Below are 23,354 nucleotides of genomic sequence, written 5' to 3' on the forward strand. Positions count from 1 at the left end.
TGGGACAGGGCCTTTACAGGAGGAGCTCTGGCACAGACACGAGAGCACCGCTATTCCTCCTATTACACCTCAATGCAGCGCTGCAGTGAGATTCAAGCTGTAATTTCACTTCTTTAAAAAGTTCAAAAATTAAGGAAATCCTACCTAGTGTGCCTTTAAGTGTCATATAGTAAATGCGTAAATATTTCCATGCCCTGTACTGTACTGGTATTCACTTCTAACTCTGGGTAATGGTGACATCTGCAGGACAAATGCAGCACTGTATGCATCTGTACAGAACCGTAACACTGTAGATAGATGATAAATAGATACTTTATTGATCCCCAAGGGAAAATTTTGGAAGAAATGGGGAATTTTTTTGTAGAAAATCTACTAGTAATTATTTTGTACAGTGGTACCTGTACCAGTGGTGGTACTTAAGGCATCCCAAAGTGGTACAAAATCAGTGATGTCAGTAATGCGTTACTTAGAGTTATTTAACCTCTTAATATTTCCTGATCTGTAGAATCAGGAAATATTTTAAAAAGAACCTGTTTGACAACATGAAGCAGACAAAATATCCCAAAAAGCAGCACATTATTATACCCTCATCTGAAGAAATTCAAATACAGATGAGAAAACAAAGTCATTGCTAATTTATCAGTCTGGAAAAGGTTATAAAGTCATTTCTAAAGCTTTGGGACTCCAGAGAACCACAGTGAGAGCTATTATTCACTAATGGAGAAAACACTGAACACTGGTGAATCTTCCCAGGAGTGACCGGCCGACCAAAATTACTCCAAAAGGGCGTGAACAACTCATCCAGGAGATCCCAAAAGAACCCAGAACAACATTTAAAGAACTGCAGGATCTCACTCGCCTCAGTTAAGGTTAGTTTTAATGATTCAATAATAAGAAAGAGACTGAGGGAAGTCTTCCAAGATAAAAAAAAACACTGCTGACCAAAAAGAACACAATGGCCCGTCTAACTTTTACCAACTAACATCTTGATGATCTTCAAAACTTTGGGTAAATATTCTTTGGACTGAAGAGACAAAAGTGGAACTTTTTGGAAGGTGTGTTTTCCTTTACATCTGGTGTAAAATTAACACATCATCATTTAACACATCACCTCTGAATGGCTTAAAAAAACTAAATGAAGGTTTTGGAGGGTCTAGTTAAAGTCTGATTGAGATGCTGTGGATGATCTTAAACAGGATGTTTATTTTCCAATGTGTCTGAATTAAAACAATTCTGTAAAGAAGAGTGGAACAAAATTCCTCCACAGAGATGAGAAAGACTCGTTATCAGTTATCATTAAAGCTTGATTGGGTGGCACAACTAAGTTATTAGATTTAGGGGGAAATACTTTTTCACACAGGACAATATTAGTTTGAATGTTTTTTTTACTTTAATAAATACAATTATCATTTAAAAAATGCTTTTTATATTTACTCAGGTTATCTTTGTCTGATATTAAAGTTTGTTTAATAATCTGAAAAATATCAGTATGACAAAAAAGCAAAAACAAAATAAATCTGTAGGGGGCAAATACTTTTTCATGCCACTGTATGTATCCAGTTTTATAGTCATTTTTATCTCTTATAAACTTTCTTTTCTTAGTTTATTTTATTTCTTTTTCATATTCAGTGAGTCTGATGTCAGTGTCCTACATTTATTTTAACATCTCTGTTCTCTCTGGCAAATTGAGTTTTTTCTTTTAATTACTGTTTTTTTGACTTAAATTACAATTTTTTCAACTGCAGTTTCATTATTTTGTTCATTTTCATTAACAATAAAAACCTTTTATTTTGAAATTGTGTAAAATTATCGTGATGTTTAATTGGAATTCAGGTGTAACGTAATTTCCAGCTCCATCATCAGATTTCTGAGGTAAACTGAACACAGCACACGATAATCTCACATCTGAAGAAGAATTTAATATCAGATTATCAGTTTCTGTACAGAATATTCTCAGATATCAGATACAGGACGCTCATAATCATTTCATATAACAGATTTCTGTGATGAAGCTTAAAAATCACTGAGATCTTCAGAGCTTCTGTTCACTGATATCTGTCCTATTTATATTTATAATATTTACTGTATTTAAACAATAAACTCACAATCATACACAACATATTTACAATAATAATGATTTAATTACCAATAATTAACAATAAACTCACAATCATAAACAATATATTTACAATCATAATCATTTAATTACCAATAATAAATTATAAACTCAGAATCACAATATATTAACATAAACAATTTAATTGTATATTATTATGATGAAGATTTGATAAGTGCACACAAACTCTCTTTCACAAAATGCACACACACACACACAGTCACAAACACCCATTCTCACACAAACACACACAGTCTCAGACATATACTAATGCACACTTACACTCTTTCACACACACACACACACACACTCTCTCTCTCTCTCTCTCTCTCTCTCTCTCTCTTTCAGACACACACACAAAAGCACATACACACTCTCACACAAACACCATCACTCACAATCTATCTCTCGCCCACACACATACACACACAGTCATAAACAAACACACACACACACACTATTCTATATCACACAGATGCACTGAGGAGTTATAAAATATAAGTCTGAACCCAGCATAGAGCGGTTCAGTGAATGTGGTGTAGAATGTGTGTAGGTGTGTGAGTGTTTGGGTGTGTGAGGGTGAGGAGGGTGTGTGTGAGGAGGGTGTGTGTGTATGAGAGGAGATGGTGTAGAAGGACAGAGTGCCGGCGGGACAGTCCACATACACTCCTACTCTGTTAGAGGGAGAGGGAGGAGGAGGGAGAGCAGTGCTGTTATTATTGTGATGAACAGAGTAACTGTTATTATAGATCATCAGCCTCCAGGACTTTTCATTCTCTCCAAACCGAGAGTCTGAACCTCCTCCTTTCCTGCTGATGGTTTTATAACTCAGAGCTACAGCAACGTCTCCGCTCCACTCAGCCTCCCAGTAACAGCGTCCAGTAACTCTCTCTCTACTCAGAACCTGCGACCACCCATCAAATCTCTCTGGATGATCAGGATACGGCTGCAGCTCTCCTCTCTCCACCCTCCTGTTCTCTTCACTCAGAGAGAGATCACTGTTCGCTGTGTTTGGATCCAGTGTGAGATCACAGCCGTCTGAACACAAGAACACACATTAGAGAGAGAGTGTGTGTGTGAGTGTGTGTGTATGTGTGTGATTGTGTGTGTTTAAATGTGTGTGTGTGTGATTGTGTGTGTTTAAATGTGTGTGTGTGTGTATGTGTGTGTATGTGTGTGTGTGTTTGTGTGTGTATGTGTGTGTGTGTGTTTGTGTGTGTGTGTGTGTTTAAATGTGTGTGTATGTGTGTGTGTTTAAATGTGTGTGTGTGTGTATGTGTGTGTGTGTGTTTGTGTGTGTTTAAATGTGTGTGTTTAAATGTGTGTGTGTGTGTCCGTGTTTGTGTTTGAATGTGTGTGTGTGTGATTGTGTGCGTTTAAATGTGTGTGTTTAAATGTGTGTGTGTGCGTGTGTGTCTGTGTGTGTTTAAATGTGTGTGTTTAAATGTGTGTGTTTAAATGTGTGTGTGTGTCTGTGTGTGTTTAAATGTGTGTGTTTAAATGTGTGTGTGTGTGCGTGTGTTTGTGTTTGAATGTGTGTGTGTGTGATTGTGTGTTTAAATGTGTGTGTTTAAATGTGTGTGTGTGATTGTGTGTTTAAATGTGTGTGTTTAAATGTGTGTGTTTAAATGTGTGTGTTTAAATGTGTGTGTTTAAATGTGTGTGTGTGATTGTGTGTGTTTAAATGTGTGTGTTTAAATGTGTGTGTGTGTGTTTAAATGTGTGTGTTTAAATGTGTGTGTTTAAATGTGTGTTTAAATGTGTGTGTTTAAATGTGTGTGTGTGATTGTGTGTGTTTAAATGTGTGTGTGTGATTGTGTGTGTTTAAATGTGTGTGTTTAAATGTGTGTGTGTGTGTGTGTGTGTGTGATTGTGTGTGTTTAAATGTGTGTGTTTAAATGTGTGTGTGTGTGTGTGTGTATGTGTATGTTTGTGTGTGTGTGTGTGTGTGTGTATGTGTATGTTTGTGTGTGTGTGTGTGTGTGTGTGTTTGAATGGGTGGTAAATGCTACCAAAATAAATCAAATGAAAAATTAAAATGAAATTTCTTTTCACAAACGTGTGAAATTTAATTTTTCACTTGAGCACGGGTCACATGTGACAAAAATAACATTTAAATACAAAATGTTGTCATTTCATCTTCATCACCATACGGGTATTTTACACTCAAATCTAAAATAAAAAAGCTATTTGTAAAAAGAAAAATAAAAGAATAATAAATATCAAAACTAAAATCTAAATGCAATGGTAGCGTTTTTATTTATAGAATAAAAAGGTAAAGGAAGATTAGCGCTGTCTGCTGGTGATTTACTTTTCATTTCTCAGGTATTAAATGAATTTGTGTTTTTTCCGGAGGTTCAGTAGCTGTAGCTCCACCTACTGTTAATTTACATGTATTTGCTGCTGAAGATAAAAACAAAAAAAGAAAAATAAGAAATGAAAAGTAAATCTCCAGCAGACAGCGCTAATCTTCCTTTACCTTTTTATTTTGACACCTTTAATTGCAAATTTTGCAATGCAAAGATTTAATTATTTTTTTTTTTGTCATAATTTTTTCACATGTTTGGTAAAAGAAAGCGCAAAACAGTATTTACATTTTCATTTTAATGTTTTCATTTTTAGTTTAATGTTTGGTAGAATTTACCTCCCATATTTTTGAGTGCTGGTTTTTGTGTATATTTGTATGAGTGTATTTGAGTGTGTGCGTGAGTCTGTATGAGGGTGTGTGTGTGTATTAGTGTGTATTTAAATGTGTGTGTGTATTAGTGTGAGTGTGTGTGTGTGTTGGTGTGTATGAGTGTTTGTGTATGTGTGAGTGTATTTTTGTGTGTGTATATTTTTGTGTGTGTATATTGTTGTGTGTATGAGTGTGTGTGTGTATGAGAGTGTGTGTATTTTGTGTGTATGAGTGTGTGTGTATTTTGTGTGTATGATTGTGTGTATGTGTGTGTGTGTATTTTTGCGTGTATGAGTGTGTGAGTGTGTATACTGTTGTGTGTATGAGTGTGTGTGTGTATGAGAGTGTGTGTATTTTGTGTGTATGATTGTGTGTATGAGTGTGTGAGTGTGTATACTGTTGTGTGTATGAGAGTGTGTGTATTGTGTGTGTATGAGAGTGTGTGTATTTTGTGTGTATGATTGTGTGTATGTGTGTGTGTGTATTTTTGCGTGTATGAGTGTGTGAGTGTGTATACTGTTGTGTGTATGAGTGTGTGTGTGTATGAGAGTGTGTGTATTTTGTGTGTATGATTGTGTGTATGAGTGTGTGTATATTTTTGTGTGTATGAGTGTTTGTGTGTGTATGAGTGTGTGTGTATGTTTGTGTGTATGTGTGTGTGTGTATTTGTGTACTTACATTTCTTTAGTCCTGTTTTCAATCTGATGTTCCCTCCATGCTCCACTCTACACACACACACACACACACACACACACACACGTTAATGCATATTTTGTGTTCTCAGCAACATCCTTGTGGTTAATTAATTATTAAATAATATATAACTAATCAAAATACACACATAGTAAACAATATTTACTAAATTAAATACAAATTAAATAAATAATAAATACAGTTTGTTCTGGTAATGATTTGATGGTTTAAATCATTTAAAGGGTAAAATATTGATTTGGTTAAAGTATATAAATCTAAACATCATTACCTGTATAACAGTGATTTAAATCAGAGGACTGTACTATAGTAATATTACTGACCACAGTAACACTGGTTATTATTACCTGTGATAAATGTAACTATTATGACAAAAAAAGGGTTAAATTATGTTCAGTAAAAATAAACAGGGACTTTTAATATAGAATGTATTTACTGAGTTAGATTAGATTAGATTTATCTGGTTATAAATGTTAGTTTAGTTATTATTATAGTTTTATTAGTTTGGTTAATAGTTGAGTTTGATCCAGCTGAGGCTAATAGGTGATACTCCTCTCCTCCTGCAGAGGACGCTCTTATTCTGAATCAGCAGGAAACTCCAGCCTCTGGCTGCTGCTAAACACTTCAGAATAAAGCTTTTACTGCAGGCTGGAGATACACTGAGCTCTGTGCTGCTTTCCCTCATTATAGAGCTATGAAATGTGCTTTTCTACATCCTCACTGCTACAGCTTTACACTAGTGATGACCATTACCAAGCTTCTGGATCATTAACACAGCTGAAGCATTTTAATCAGAAAATGATTCAGTGAAGCTTCTGATACTCGTCTCTACGCTGCTTCTACTGTCCAGTTTCATTTCCTACAAGATTCATTCTGTTTCACTGAAGCTCATTCACACTAATAAACCTTTATAACAACTAAAATAAACCAGTTTCATCTTTAAACCATTAAATAAACATTTCACTGACACAATTCTCCATTTTATATTAACCACAAACAAAAATAATAAATAATACAAATTACATTCCCTTACATTCACAATTACAATCTGCACAATTTAATTACAGGGTTTTATTCTAAAACTGAATGTGTTGTGCTGTGTTGGGATTAGGATTTATCCTCTTTTTATTGATCATCTCAGAATATGTGATCAGATGGACTGATGGGCATCGATGGGTTCAGATATAAAATAGATCAGTTATAGATTTAGATTTTATTTAAAGGATTGGTGTGAAAACTGTGAGTAAATAAGGTATAAAATATGAAAAATATGACGGATTAAAACATCAGAACATGTTTCTCCAGTTTCAGTCAGTGGAATAAAGCGGGGGATCTGAATCTTCACAGTGGATTCAGTGACGTAACGAAGCTTCAGTTACTGTTATAACGTGACTCTAGTGATTTTAGTGAGGACACTGCTTTAATCTCTGTATCCAGTGAAACATCCAGACTTTACACTGAAAGCTTCATGAAGCATTGTGTAACACCACAGTCCAAGATAAGCCTGTTCTGGATCAGTTTTATCAGAGAATGAAAAGATGGAGAATACATTAGCCGCTTAGCTTAGCATAGGGTCTGTTCTAATGGGTTCAGAAGGAGAATCTCACTCTCTGTACTTTTATATGATCTGTAATTCAGTGTTTTAATAAAGGATTTATTTCAGCAGCAGGTTAAAGGTTTTAAAGTGGGTTTGTGTTTCTGTTCTCCTGCTGTTTTAATACAGAACTCAGCTGTATAGTTTAGCTGCTCTGCTGCAGCTTTTTCTATAATTCAGCCTCTAAAAAACATCATCTTCTCTGTGCTTTAACTACTGAAATGTGTAATAAGTGTTTATGCTATGTAAGATAATGAGCTTTATGTGAGCTTTATATTTAAAAGTTGTTTATTTTATTATTATGTATGTGAGACTAAAATGGTGCTGATTGTATTACAGTGTGAATTTTGGTACAGTGATTTTGTTCATTTAAAGGAATTAAGAGTAAAATTTAAGATTTCAGATGTTAATGTAACGTGCATGGACATCGCTAGCTCTTTTTAGTGGAACTGCAGCACCTAAAATGTATCCCAGCAGCCCTAGATAAAGGGTGCCATCAAACGCATTAACAAATTGCACTAAGTTGTACCTGGTTTGTACATGTTTATTATTTATAGCAGTGTTATTGTTATTTACTGATATGTTGTTTGTTTTGTTTTTATGGACGTGTTTGTTACTTAATTGTTCTTTGTATGGTGAAACCAGAGAAAAAAATGTCCTGCCTTGGTGGAACAGTTTTATTCTATTCTATTGGGTGTGTGTTTGTGGGATTGACTAGCTGTTGATTTTGCTGTATAATACTGTATATTGTTTATGACTCTGACTATGAAGGTTACAGTGTGGTATGTGCTACATTAGCTGGTGTAATGTATTTATCATTTATGTAGTGTAAAAATTACAGTAAGCAAATAGGACTCTGATAATTCACACCCTGGACCAGATAATGGAGAATGCAGCTGTAGGAGGAATGTTTGATAAAATTATATAACAATCTGCTCCCAACAGTTTTATCTTCTTATTCGCTGAAAAGATGTGTGACAGAAACACACCTGTCTCCTGTATATAATAGTCTGTATGCCTGAATTGAATGTAAATGATTTTATTTCTTCTGATATGATTCACTCAGACCTAAAATTACAATTTTATAACGTGCTAAATATCATGTGATGATATTAACCACGTTTACATGCAGCCTGATAATCTGACAATATTCCAATTAATAGCTCAATCAGAATAGAACACATTCATAAAGCAGTGCTATTGAGGCCATTCTGAATGCAGTTTTATCTCATTGAGCGAGGAGGATAATCCTTTAAGTGATCAGTTAAATAGAAGAATAACAGCTATATAAACTCCTGCATCCATTACATTTACAGTCAAAGAGTTACAGTACATTCTCCACATATACAGGGCAACAGCAGCATGTAGAACGACACGGTTCTGCCCTTAATCCTCACTGCTCCTGGGTGCTCCCAATAAAACATCATCTTCTCTGTGCTTTAACTACTGAAATGTGTGAAAAATGTTTATTCTTAGTAAGACAAGCTTTATATGAGTTTTATATTTATAATCTGTTTATTTTATTATTGTTATGTATGTGAGATTAAAATGGTGCTGATTGTATTACAGTGTGAATTTTTGTAGTGATTTTGTTGACTTCAGATATTAATATAATGTGCATGGACGTCGATAGCCCTTTTTAGGGCGGCTCCAGCATCCCCTAAACCGTATCCCGGCACCCCAAAAGTAAAAGGATAAATTAGTGTTTTTGTTTTTTTTAAATGGTAGTTTGTCTCTGATAAGCAAACAAAAAAAAAAGCTAAAATTTTAAAAAGAGAATATTTAAACAGAATTTTAAGAACAAAAATACAGCAGTTTCGTCCTCACTGTGCAAATAGTATGATCCACTTTCTAATATCCTAATATGTAATGTCCCCCACGCTTACAAAACGAGACCTGCATAAGCCATGTAAGTAGCTGTTATTTAATTTTCTAAAACACACTTTATTGCTTTCACTAAATCTATTACATAAAGATTTTAGATTGTTTGAATTGATCATTCCACCTTAAATGCAGCTGTGGCAACACACAGGCTTCAGGCTACAGATGTTTTTAGGGCTTTGAACTGAATGTCTTCAGCTCTTAAGGTGGAACAGAACATTAATATGAGAATCAAGATGTAGTTTTAGATGGACTTTTTAATGTCTGCACAACATAAACAAAAAATGTATATAAAAAATTACACCTACTGCAGGCTCAATGAAACGTGTGCTTCATTTTAAGATGGAATTAAAAATGTGAACATATAACTAAAAGCTTGATACTCTGGTGGGTTTAGTAGTGAGGAATTAGGTGCACATATATTGCTAGTACTACAGTAAACTCAAATCAGGGCATCGGCAGGTTTGGGGAAATAAAATGTAAGACTTTGTAAGAGAGAAAAATTAAGACCATTTTTCAAAATAACAAAATAATTAATGTTAAGTTTACAGACTTTACAGTATATTTGTTGTATTATTACATTTTCTAACAAACTAATATGTTAAACAAAACCAACATGCATATGAAATATGAAATAAAAGCAACATTTTAAGACCCTCAGGGGTGGAATCAAGACTTTTAGATAAATGAACTTAACGCTTTTAAAGGATCTGCAGAAACTCTGTCATATATTTATGCAGTAAATCAATACACTAATGTACAGTGTATCACAAAAGTGAGTACATCCCTCACATTTCTGCAGATATTTAAGTATATCTTTTCATGGGACAAAACTGAAGTATTACACAATGAAAAGTAGTCTGTGTGCAGCTTATATAACAGTGTAAATTTATTCTCCCCTCAAAATAACTCAATATACAGCCATTAATGTCTAAACCACCAGCAACAAAAGTGAGTACACCCCTAGGAGACCACACCCCTAAATGTCCAAATTGAGCTCTGCTTGTCAATTTCTCTCCAAAATCTCAGGTGTGCATAGGGAGCAGGATTGTTCAATTTTGTAGTACAGCTCTTACACTCTCTCATACTTGTCACTGAAAGTTCCAACATGGCACCTCATGGTAAAGAACTCTCTGAGGATCTTAAAAGACGAATTTGTTTCACTACATAAGGTTTGGCCAAGGCTACAAGAAGATTTCCAACACCCTGAAACTGAGCTGCAGCACAGTGAGCAAGATCATCCAGCATTTTAAAAGAGCAAGATCCACTCAGAACAGACCTCATGTTGGCAGTGATGGTTTTTTCAGTAACGAGTAATCTAACTCATTACTCTGACTGTAACTATAACGCCGTTACCATTTCCGACACCTCCTTACTGCACGTTACTTTAGCAGCTGAATGAACTTTTTTTTTTAACTTCGCGCATACAGACAAAGGGCCCTATCCTACACCCCGCGCAAGGCGTGTAGCGTGGCGCGTTGCCATCGTACACCCCGTCAACAGTCTATTTTTACGCCTTGCACGCGTCCTTAAAATAGCGTTGGACTTTTGGAATATATTAACGCAGATGGGCGTGGTGGTCTGGAAATGATGTGTGTTCACTAATAAATTATTATTAGTTATATTTGTTTCTGTCAGTTATAAGGATTTATATTTATGTTTAGTACACAGACTAAATAACTGTAACTTAACATTTAATTTCAACAGATGCTTATTCTCACTCAAATGCTGGAGTTTTTGAAATGGAAAATTAAAATAGAAAATAACTTTGACTGAACATAAATTTATTTTAGTTAACTATGCTATTATTTAACTGAATTTCACTTTGAAATTCGCTCTGAAATGTCAGGCACGCAAAGTGGTGCTTGGCGCAGCAATAGCCTCTGTCTTCTAAAAAAAAGTTTTAATAGATAAGGTCGGACAAGTATAGTAAAATTATGTTAAAAAAATGTTATTAAACTCACTAAAGCCAACAAATGTACTGATAATTAATAAAGAGAAATCAGGCAAAAAGCGCTGCGCCTCTCTCTCTCTTTCTCTCTCTATCGCGCTCTCTTTCACAGCGCGGAGCTGAATTCAGCGCGAGGCTATAAATAATATCCAACTCAGTTCAGTTAAATGAAAATAAGTAAAGTAAGTTAATCAAATATTGTCAAATATAAAGGAGAGGTTGAGGTTTTGGTGAGCTGTTTTCATGATTTGAAACTGAAACTAACCGAAACTTTTATTATTCTGCGCAAAAAGCCTTTGATTGTTTTAAATGAGTTTTTTAATGGATTGTTGTTTTTGTCCATTCTTTTGTTTTTTTCAGTATTACAAGTCTTAGTCATTTTCTTTGGTCCTGTGGAGTTTTTCGTTTCTTATTTTTTTTTATTCGTTAGATTATATTTTTGTCAACATTTTGGGTTTATTTTCGTTTGTTATTTTTCTAATAATAATAGTAATTACATTATTTATTTTCTTTTGTTCATTTTTTTTACGGGCGAAGTAACGCAATAGTTACTTTTACTGGTAACTAGTTACTTTTATAGTGAAGTAACTCCATTAGTAACTCAGTTACTTTTTTGGAGAAGTAACTACTAACTATAACTAATTACTTTTTCAAAGTAACGTGCACAACACTGCATGTTGGTCGTCCAAAGAAGCTGAGTGCAGGCACTCAGTGTCACATTCAAATGCTGTCTTTGAAAGAAAGGTGTAGGAGTGGTGTCAGCATTGCTGCAGAGAGTGAAGAGGTGGGAAGTCAGCCTGTCAATGTTCAGACCATACGTCGCACACATCAAATTGGTCTGCATGGCTGTCACCCCAGAAGAGGCCTCTTCTGAAGGCTGTACACAAAAAAGCGTGGAAACTGTTTGCTGAAATCATATAAAAAAGGACATAAATTACTGGAACCATGTCCTATGGTCTGATGAGACCAAGATTAATTTATTTGGTTCAGATGGTCTCAAGCATGTGTGGCAGCAATCAGGTGAGGAGTACAAAGATAAGTGTGTCATGCCTACAGTCAATCATGGTTTATAAGTTTATAAACTCTCCTGAAATAATGGTGGCCACACAAAATGTTGACACTTCAGGAACTTTCACTAAGAGGTGTATTCACTTTTGTTGCGAGTGGTTTAGACATTAATGGCTGTATATTGAGTTATTTTGAGGGAAGAATAAATTTACACTGTTATATAAGCTGCACACTGACTACTTTTCATTGTGTCAAAGTATCATTTTGTCAGTGTTGTCCCATGAAAAGATAAACTTAAATATCTGCAGAAATGTGAGGGGTGTACTCACTTTTGTGATACACTGTATAACCTTGAATTCTGTTTTAGTCTTTTGTAAAATATGTATTTAATTTTCAGGATGAGAAAACTACAGACAGATTTGTTTTGTTTTTGGGTGGCCTATGACTTTAATGTAACAGGTACAGGTCTAGATTGTGATAGCAACCAATAGCACTGTGTGTGTTTGTGGGATTGACTAGTTGTTGATTTTGTTGTATAATATATTGTTTATAACCCGGACTATAAAGGCTATAGTGTAATATGTGCTACTGGTGTAAAGGATTTATCATTTATGTACTGCAGAAATTACAGTAAGTAATAAGTAAGAAAAACATGATCCCTCTGATTGTCCCTGTATAATTCACACCCTGGACCAGATAACGGAGAATGCAGCTGTGGGAGGAATGTTTAATTAAAAATATGTAAGAATGTGCTCCCAACAGTTTTATCTTCTTATCTTTAAGAGATGTGTAAAGTAAAATTAACACACCTGCCACCTGTACATAATAGTCTGTGTGTTTGATTTGAATATAAATGATTTTATTTATTTTGATATGATTCACTCAGACCTCCTGTTAACTCTACTCAAATTAATTTACTTATTTTTTAAGGGAGGACGGTGGGCTGGGTTTTTTGAGGCTCAGTTTTGTTTGTTTATTTGTTTACGGTTCTGGTTTATCTCAGCATGTTAATTACTCGATCCATAATTCTGGTCATGTTCTCGTTCTGATCTGCTCTGCTGGCTGGACTCTAACTGGGATTCCTTACTTCATTTTTAATTAATGGAAACCATTAACTGTATTTTTAACTCATCATTTAATAGAACTAAGTAAAAGTTGAAATAAAATTATTCTTTAATTTTTTTTTATATTTGCATGTCCTCACTGACAATCATTACATTAAATTCATTTTATATGAAATTACAATTTCAACACACGTTCACAGATTTTGAAACCCGGTTACATCATTTAAATTACACCTTATAAAGATAATAGATCAGTTCCTGTGACATCATCACTGAGAAAATGATTCTGCATGTGTCTCTATTGAAGGACAAACTGTAAATATCAGCAAGAGTCTTTTTTTTTTACCTAAATTAAGTGTTTTTTATTGTCAGATTGAGATTTTCAGTCTCAACAGTTAAACTCTGTTGTAAAAATAAATGATAGTGTTGTATTTTTTTCTTGGTGCTGAATCCTGTCTTCTTAACCACACATTTAGATTTCTCTAAATAGGTTAGTGAAGCAGTGAAGAGAACATTAGATCTTCTTGACGTCTGCTGTTCAACAACGTACCAGTTCTTGTAGATGTAGATTGCAGAAGAAAGGAGTCTAAGAGACCGTCAGTGCAGGAAGATGTTTAGCTTTATTATTATGTTGTTCAAAGCTAGACCCTGAGCAAAGCAGAGTTCACCATGGTCCAGCCTCATGGCTGTTCCAGCAGCTCTCCCAGCCACTCTCTCTCCCAGCTAGCCTCTCACCCAACTCCCAACTGAACTGGACTCAGCACACACTGGCTAAATAGTGTTTAGGCATGGGGGAGGTGTACCAGAAACAAAAGACCTGCTACAACAGTCCCAAAAACAGATGTCTTCCTCTGTAAAGGAGTTTTGACCTTTGACCCATGATCCTAACACTAGGTTATCTTATTTAACCAGAATGGCACCGCTATATCTAGCTCTAAGAAGTGCTTACAGAGTAAACTGACACAGGAAATGCTTTCACTGGTAACTTGACAATGATTAAAAATGATATTCCACAATAGAAAACAATGGTTTAGGAAAACAAACAATAATGCTGCATAAAATGTCAATTTTATAACGTGCTAAATACCATGTGATGATGTTAACCATGTTTACATGCAGCCTGATAATCCAATAATAATCTGACTAACATCTCATTTAAAATAGAACACATGTATTCACCTCAGTGAGAACAGAGCAGTGCTATTGAGGCCATTCTGAATACAGTTTTATCTGATTGAACGAGGAGGACAATCCTTTAAATAATCAGTTAAACAGAAGAATAATAGTCATGTGAACTCCTGAATTCATTCAATTTACAGTCAGACAGTGTAAGTATATTCTCCACATACAGTATACAGGGAAATACCAACACACAGAATTACTGGAATATGAGTAGTGGTGGCTCAGTGTTTAGAGCACCGCTCCATCAACGTCACGGTTGTGCCCTTAACTATCACTGCTGTGTGTGTGTGTGTGTGTGTTCAATACTCGGATGGGTTAAAAGTGGAGGTTGTCTTGTATACAACTCAGGATGCAAAGTACATGTCATTCGTGAATTTTACATTAAAAAAGATGAATTATCTTGTCAAGTAGATTTGGTTCAAAAAACATGTTTTTAAATGTAATATTTATGTGAAGTATGAAGTTATTAAAACATGTCTCCCTTTATTTACAATAGCATTAATTCCTTCACTGGGACGACTGGTACTGGTAGCAGTGGGACCGACTCTCTCGACTCTCAACTTTATTACATTTCCATGTCAGTTGCTACCTAAATAAAAACACTCACGTAACATCCTGCTGCTTTTACTCTGACTGAACTCATACGATGCTGGTCGTCATGGTAATGTATACATTAAGTGGTACTCTACATGCTCATTGTGTTGGATCAGAATAATTGTATTGAGGATTTTCATCAGTGTGTTAATTAGTCTGTACATATAAACACTTCCATCAGATTCTAGAATAGTAATGAATTCAATCAGATAGGAGAAAATCTCTGTATGTAAACAAAACTAAATATGGAACTATTGCTACTATTAGCTAAAATAATTCAACCCAGTCACTGGACAGACCCAGTGCAGGGCAGTGCTGTGTTCTTACATATGATACAGATTTGTATCCAGGAAGAATCCTTATATAGGTTTATTACACTGGATGTATAATTTTAAAAACAACTTAAAAAGCCTAATAAAACACATGTTAATGCAGAATTTTGGACAAAATATGAAAATATGATTCATTTTACTGGAAAGAGATAAGTTAAGTAAACTGATTCAATATATTCCAAATAGTATAATAAATAGTATAATAAAATCATAATATTATTGCATACTTATGGATAAACACTGGAAAAGGTTCCTGTCAGCTGCTTGTCACTCAAACTGTGAGTATTTAAAACAATCTAAAGAAATAAGTGAGCATAAACAAGGAACATCTCATTAAGCCTCCAGAGTTTACTTGAATATCGTATAAAATCATAATCACCCAGTGGGGGGTTCTGGTCTGTATATCAGCATTTCAGATCATTAACTGATAACAGCTAATCTCAGTCTTTCTAATCTTAAATCTCATTTTTTAACCTGTATTTTATTCTGTAATCCTTCTGCTGTAGATTCTGTGTTCATTTCTGTTCTAATCAGATCTTCTTCTCTGTCTGTGATCTGTAAACTCTCCTCTTCTGTCTCTTGCTGTGCTGTGTCTGTTTCTGACACCCTGGACCCTATACCTCCCCTTAAGTCCAGAACTGTGCCGTCCGCCAACTCCTCTCCCTGCTTTACCCTGAACTCTGTGTTTCCAGACGTCTTGAGCGTCTTTATAAGAAAACTGGTTAATATGACGCATGTCGTCATTAGTTCTTGAATAGATTAATGCAGTTAAAAGAATGCAGTTTATGCTCTACCCTCTAAAACTGTGTGTTTAGACCCTTAGCAAATCTTCACACCAAAAATGCGCTCATATAAGCTTTTATGAGAGGGGGTTTGATCCGCTGGCAACAGGAAGTGACACCCACGGGCACCTGCCATTCAACTGTGGCAACAGGAAGTGACACCTACTGGCACCTGTCTTTGAGGAGTGGCACTGGCCACGAACGCTACTGGCCAGCGGCGCTCGCTAGCGGCATCTGCCATTCAGAAACGGATACTTAGCAAAGACACTTGCCACAGCTCCTGTGGCTAAACTAGTGGCTTTGTACACAGCAATACGCAATCAGGCATATTAATTTGACTTTCAGGAATGTGTCGTTCACAGCTTAGTTGGTGGTTGGATTTATTATTTAAAATGAGCAGTTTGCACGTTTGTTTTGGACTTCCATGGACAGCTAATGGGCTATTTTGGACGTGTTCTTGGTAACTTGATTTGATAGAGTAATTGTGGTAAAGGTAATTTCAATGCTTATTAAAAACAGGAGAAAGTCAGGCTTGTGTCCTTGTTTTATTTATTTTTTGTTCTCAGGCAAAGATCTAAGGTTTTATGTGCACGTATTATGTAACAATACTACTGTCTCCCTCATAGGCACCTGCCTTTTAGTAGAGGCTATAGCGAGCTCCCGTGGCACATGCCATTAGATCCGTAGGCACCTGCCTCTCAGTAGAGGCTATAGCGAGCTACCGTGGCATATGCCTTTAGATCCATAGGCACCTGTTCTTTTATTTTATAAACTACTGATAACTGAAATTCCGAAATTCCAAACTAAAATTTTGTATTTATTAGCAGAAAATGAGAAACCTTTCAGACCTTAAGTAATGCAAAGAAAACAAGTTCGTATTCATTTAGAAACAACAATACTATATTTTTAACTCACAAAGAGTTTAGAAATCAATATTTGGTGGTATAACCATGATTTTTTAAATCACAGCTTTCATGTTTCTCGGCATGCTCTCCACCAGTCTTTCACACTGCTTTTGGGTGACCTTATGGCACTCCGACACAAAAATTCAAGCAGTTCAGCTTTGTTTGATGGCTTGTGTCTATCCATTTTTATCTTGATTATATTCCAGACGTTTCCAATGGGGTTCTGGAGATTGGGCTGGCCATGACAGAGTCTTGACCTGGTGGTCCTTCATCCACACATTGATTGAGCTAGCTATGTGGCATGAAGCATTGTCCTACTGGGAAAAACAGTCCTCGGAGAGAGAAACAAGTGTTTTTCCAGGATAACCTTGTATGTGCCTTAATTAATACGTCCTTCAGCCTGGCTCTCATTTACTTCTCATTGATGAAAGGCTTTTTTTCTAGCTTTAAATGAGTCCTGACTCTAGGAGCCTGTTACGAACTGTTGTTGCTGTGCACTTCACCCCAGCTGCCATTTGCCATTCCTTTTGTAGCTCACTTGGTGTCATCCTGCAGTTGCTGACTGACATTCGAATAAGATGACAGTCACCCCGAGGTGTCACCCCCACACAGGTTCGTGCAGATAAAGGCAAAATGAGAAAGGATTCTTCCAGGCAAGTTCCTCTGATTAATAGAGTAGCTGCTAAAATGCCATTACAAACCAACAAACAGGTATTTGGTGTGGCCACCATCTTCCCCTGACCTCAATTCTATAGAGACCTTTGGAGTATCATGAAGCAAAAGATCTATGATGGTGGGAGGCAGTTCACATCTAAACAGCAGCTCTGGGAAGCTGTTCTGACATCAGGCAAAAAGGTTTAAGCAAAAACTCACAAATTCAATAGATGCAAGAATTGTGAAGGTGATATCAAATGGTCATTTGCATCGACCATTTAGGAAAATCAGGGAAAAATATCATTTGCATAATAATTGGGAAAGCAGAGTAGTTTGGCATTACTTTCCCCCAAGATCGTGCATTGATAATGGTAGAGTCTGACCGCTGTATCTGCAGCTGACTCTACTAAGTACTAGTATATGGGGGGCTGAATACACATCACACTTTTTAGATTTTGTTTAAATACAAGTTGGTAAACCATGTATCATTTTCACTGTACTTCACAATTATGTTCTACTCTGTGATGGTCTATTACAAGTTTGTGGTTGTAAGTGACAAAATGTGAAAAAGTTCAAGGGGTATGAATAATTTTGAAAGCCAGTGAATATATATATATATATATATATATATATATATATATATATATAATTACATTTTAATAAAAAAAATAACTATAAAAAAGGTACTGTATATATGCATAAAGGCAGATGCACACTGCTTAGCCCTCTAACATTCAAAAGCATTGTTTTTAATGCAGGTGACACTCAAGGACTTAATTGTTGCATTAAAGTGGGAGGGGCAGGCTCATACAGCTCTATACAATGTCACGCCTTTTCCACATGGAACTCTACTGTGGTGACGAATGAGGAGAAACTGATCAATGAGCTGAACTTATAATAAATAATCTAGCATCCATGAAAATGTCTCAATTTAAAATGTCTTTACTATAAACAAATCATCTTTTACATGTTGCTCACTTCAGCCTTTGCAGCGCAGCGCCATGCTGAGTGCTGGCTTTTAGAGCAGAGTCGTTTGTGGAGCAGAAAAAAAGGCTGAAATCAAATGATTTACATGTACAATTTATTAATAATTCTGTCCAAAACCAGAAAATATTATTTTGATGAGGGCAGTGCTGTGGATGTCCTTAAACAGTTTTGAGGCATACCATTTTTTTCCATGTAAATAATTAAATTATTGAGTCATTTAGTTTGTTTATATATACATATGCAGGCTCATTCTGTTTAAAACTTCTTCAGAAAATATTATAAACCGTAAATGTTTATTCATTTATACGTCAGTTTTAATACAATCAATACAAGCTTTTCCTCACTAAAATGCCTAAAACACAAATAATACACACCAATAAAAATCTGATGGAGTCGTTCTTACCTGAGTGTGCCGGGTTTGCAGTGTGGGGTGAGCAGATTCTCTCCTGACTCTCCTGGGTTATTGTAGGTCAGATCCAGTTCTGTCAGGTGGGAGGAGCTTGAACTTAATGATGAAGCCAGAAATGAACATCCTTCTTCTGTGATCATACAACCAGACAATCTGCAGAGGGACGGAAAGGAAGAAATGCAATGTTCAGGTATTTGTTTGGTGTGCGAATGTAATTTTGTCTTGCCAATCCTGTTTGTATATAGAGGTGACATTTGTTTATTTAATCTGTCCACCAGACATTAATAGTATAAACCTTCTCTCTTTTTCCCTGTTGAACTTTTTAATCTTCCTCCTCCTTAATCTTTTGTCATACCTTATGTTTCATTTGATATAAAGCAGCTTGTATATGTGGCTTGTAACTAACTTGTTCTCCCTAACTCACTCAATTTTTTCAGCAGGCTAATAAGGCTTCAAATGGAGGCACAGTTGGTATTTAATTAGTGTGACACTGCGTGTGTAATGTCACACCTGCACCTTTAAGATCAGCCTCTCCAGGGTACTAAAAAGCTGACTCCGCTCCTCCCACACACCTGTGGGACATCAGCTTATTACATGGACTATATATACTGGGAAACTTGCTTAGTTTAGTTGCGAGATATTGCCACATCAGTGCCTTATCGAGCCTTTTTCTGCAGTGTTTGTTATTCCTGTTTTTTTTACCCTTGCCTGTCCTTGACTACGATTTTTGCCTCATGATCTTTTTCTGGTTTTGAACTCGGCCTGATTTTTGGACTACAGTCTTGCCTTGTGTTGTTGGATTGATAAAACCTGCCTGCATTTGCATCCAAACAACCTTGGTTGGTTCTTACAGTGTACCTGTTTTGTTAAAGGTCTCATTCTGCCAAAATCCATTTTTTCTTGTTCTTTGTACAATACTATAGGTCTCTCTCAGTTGTGTATGCATGCTGCGTATGAAACTATTTGTCAGCCTCCACTGTCTGCAGTAGCTAGTCAAAGAAAAGCCTCAAAAATATGAGCTGATCAGAGAGATGTTAGGGTGTCGATGTCTACCAGGTGAAAGAGTATTCCTGGCCTCACCCACTTTGTCATAACGTTTCTCGGCCACGGGAAGAGAGCACTGCCGGGGCGTCGAGTCTGACGTTAAGTGAAGTTTAAGGGTTAACTTCACGCAGTGCTATTTCTTTAACTAAGGCTGTATCTCTGATAACATTTTGTCCTTGACCGTGATTTTGAGCTGTAAAACTGATTGTGGGCGGGAGGCTGGTAGGCGTTCTCTGCTTCTCTTGCTGTTAGCCAATCAGAGGCGATATATATGCATGTTTGAATATTCATGAGAAAAAGCCAAAACCTCTCTTTCTCCAGAGACAGGGCTAAAGCAGGGCTAAATAAAAACACTTGAGCACTTTTTTTCATAAAAAACGGCTTACATGGCATTCGTTCATATTAGAGACCACAACTAGACTGTTTAAAATGAATTTATAAACATTGGAATAAGACCTTTAAATGAAAGATACAGTTTAAATTTTGGAAAAACACCATATTTTTGTAGTGTCTTCAGTTTAACTGTTTAAATTAACTGAATATTGAATGTTAGACGTATATTTATAAATCTAGAATGAACTGACCTGAGTATCTCCAGTTTACAGTGTGAACTCTTTAGTCCGGCAGAGAGCAGCTTCACTCCTGAATCCTGCAGGTCATTGTTACTTAGGTCCAGCTCTATCAGGGAATTTTCCTGATTTAAAACTGATCCCAGATATTCACAAACCCTTTCTTCAAAATTACATAAAGCCAGCCTGCACAGAAGAAAAGCACACAGGGTATTATGGTACACAAAGCTAAATAATTGAAAAAGGATAATGTATTTAAATACTTGTATAAACAAATGTCTGATCTGAAGAGGGGGGAAATATTGCTGATAGAGACACTGTCAACAGTTAGAAAAATATTAAATAAGATATTACTAGAAAAACCTTAAATAATATTGATTGTCATGCTTCTGTGAACTCCCTCCACCTCTGACCTGTTAACTACAATCCACATAATCTTCCTCTTCGGAAAGTGTCTTTGAAGTGAGCAGTCAGCAGTTTCCACAGTTTTATTACTGCCTTCAGGTCTTCATCACAACAGCATATTTATGACTTTGGAGCTCATAAGTATAACATGATTTCTGTTAGAGTAGTTTTGGTTGGAAACAACGAAAAACACCCTAGCAGAATTTTTTTCTGTTTTACAACAGCGGTTTAGGTCCACAAAAAAACAGTTCACTAACATTCCTAAATTAACAAAATTACAATTTTAATATTACAAGGTTAAAGTTATAATATTACGGAAATAAAGTCGTAATATTACGAGATTAAAGTCATAATATTACAATATTAAAGTATTTTGAGGAAAATGTAGTTCTAACTGCGTGGGCTCCAGTTTAACAGCGAAGCACTGATGGAGGGTAAAGAGCATTTTCCGCTCATTATCTTTTACCGGGATGATCACCATTAGTTATCTACATTTATAACCTGCAGATAATTAATAATGCTGTTGTGTTACCGTTAGATAATACAGTGTGCAGATTTTCCCGTGGTGGTGTCCCGGTAGCCGAACCTTCAGCTCCCCTGTCGCCAGAAATCTCCCATGTGGGAAGAATGTGCGCTGCTGCATTTTCTACCTTTTAGTTTGGTTTTTGCAACTGTAGGAATACTGTAATACCAGTCATGAATAAAGAAAATAAACCTTTTACTGATGCAGGATGACTATCTGTGAGCTATAAACTATATTAAATTTCAAATATACTGTGAAGCATAATCAAAGTTAGAAACATGTAAAAGGTGATCATATTGGAAGCCTAAAGAGCTTAGTGCTGCCGTTATCACTAAAATATGCACAAAAAACAGTGTTTGTGATGTTTTTGAGCTCATAAACCTGCATTATAGTTTTGTAATGATGTTTTAGAAAATCGTATGTTCAAATGGTTTAAGTTATACTTAATTTGCATACAAGTGTAATTTAGACATACAAATTAGTTGTATAAACAAGTTAACTGTTTTAGTGCAATATTATGATATTAAATTGATCCAAATTATAATATAAACTGCACATTCAAATAAACATCTCAAAACACTGTCTTAATATTATTTTAAGCAAACTATTTTATTTGTATTCAAGACCCAAGTCTTTTTATTGTATATTTATAAAATTATATTTCTTTCTGTTACATTTTTGTTGAAAATAATAAATAAATAAACACAGTTCCACATTGTTGAGATCATTGAAGTGCATATCATGTATACTTTAAAGTATATTTGAACTTAATATAGTTCATAAAACAGTCACCCTGCATAAGTAAAAGGTTTATTTTATGTTTCTTTGGTCGCAAATAACAAACTAAAATGCAGGAAATGTCCGTGCAGCAGCGCACACTCTCCCCACATGGGAAGCCTCTCATGGCAGATGAGCTCAGAGTTTAACACAGCAACAATAACTAGGAGGAAGTACTGATTAAAATATATGCAAAACAATTCAGGGAATATGAACACAAATATGGACATACTAGCCCATAGGACTGGGTATCGAAATTCAATACCAAAAATTCACAGACCAAAATGTCTCGGCAGTACCGAGTACCAAAAGGTCGAAAAAAAATCAGTGCCGATACTTTGCATGAAACACACAAGCGGAGAAAGAAATGCAGATTATTCAAATTATCCACACACTCCTGCTGCGATGAAAACCTCCTGCTCTCATTCGTGATGTCTCTCCTTCTCTCTCAACCACTCTCTCTCTCTCTCACTCCTGAGATATTATAACTGCCAGACCTAAACCACACTACACTATTATAACTGTCTCCCTCACAATAGTACTAGGAATTCCAGCTAAAATGTATATATATATATATATATATATTAAATAAATACATTTTTAAGGGACTGTGGTAGTGTGGGTCTTGAGGTTAGGAGGAACCTTGTTTAAATAACAGGTTGTAGAGGGAAATTATGGATTTCCAAAACAGGGATGAGATCTCAGCTGGTTGGATTTATTTTCGAAACAAAACAATACACTTACTTATATACACTTCTGCTCAGTCGGCTGGAATATTTGGCTAAAGCTACCACTAGCTAGACTGAACAGTAAGTAGGGCTGGGGCGACGCGTCGACATAATCGACGTCATCGATTACGAAAATACATCGATTTGCATAACGTGCGTCGGCGCGTCGTAAATATGATCAGAACTATGTTAATTAACACGGTAACATAGAAGCATAGAACTATTATTTAATTAAAATTATTTTTAAGAACAGCTAAACACAGTTCTGCAAGTCAAACGCGGAGGAGTTCACGTGCGAGAGAGAGAGAGAGAGAGAGAGAGAGAGAGACACACACACAGAGAGAGAGAGACACACACACAGAGAGAGAGAGACACACACACAGAGAGAGAGAGACACACACAGAGAGAGAGAGAGAGAGAGAGAGAGAGACACACAGAGAGAGAGAGAGAGAGAGAGAGAG

The 23,354-nt window shown here is 35.8% G+C and overlaps 1 protein-coding gene across 1 annotated transcript in view; it reads right to left on the reverse strand.

Moving 5' to 3' along the window:
- Nucleotides 1-2,163: 2,163 nt before the first annotated feature.
- LOC125789952 (uncharacterized) overlaps nucleotides 2,164-23,354 on the reverse strand; it is a 116,205-nt gene continuing 95,014 nt past the window's right edge. The window contains exons 12-15 of the mRNA XM_049473049.1: nucleotides 20,476-20,646; nucleotides 18,842-19,000; nucleotides 5,472-5,518; nucleotides 2,164-3,154 (exon numbers count right to left, since the gene is read on the reverse strand). Of these exons, the coding sequence (XP_049329006.1) occupies nucleotides 2,574-3,154; nucleotides 5,472-5,518; nucleotides 18,842-19,000; nucleotides 20,476-20,646 (958 nt within the window). The 3' untranslated portion in view covers nucleotides 2,164-2,573. The remainder of the gene's footprint in view (nucleotides 3,155-5,471; nucleotides 5,519-18,841; nucleotides 19,001-20,475; nucleotides 20,647-23,354) is intronic.

This window comes from Astyanax mexicanus, unplaced genomic scaffold (genome assembly GCF_023375975.1).
Source record: "Astyanax mexicanus isolate ESR-SI-001 unplaced genomic scaffold, AstMex3_surface scaffold_33, whole genome shotgun sequence".
Lineage (NCBI taxonomy): Eukaryota > Metazoa > Chordata > Actinopteri > Characiformes > Acestrorhamphidae > Astyanax > Astyanax mexicanus.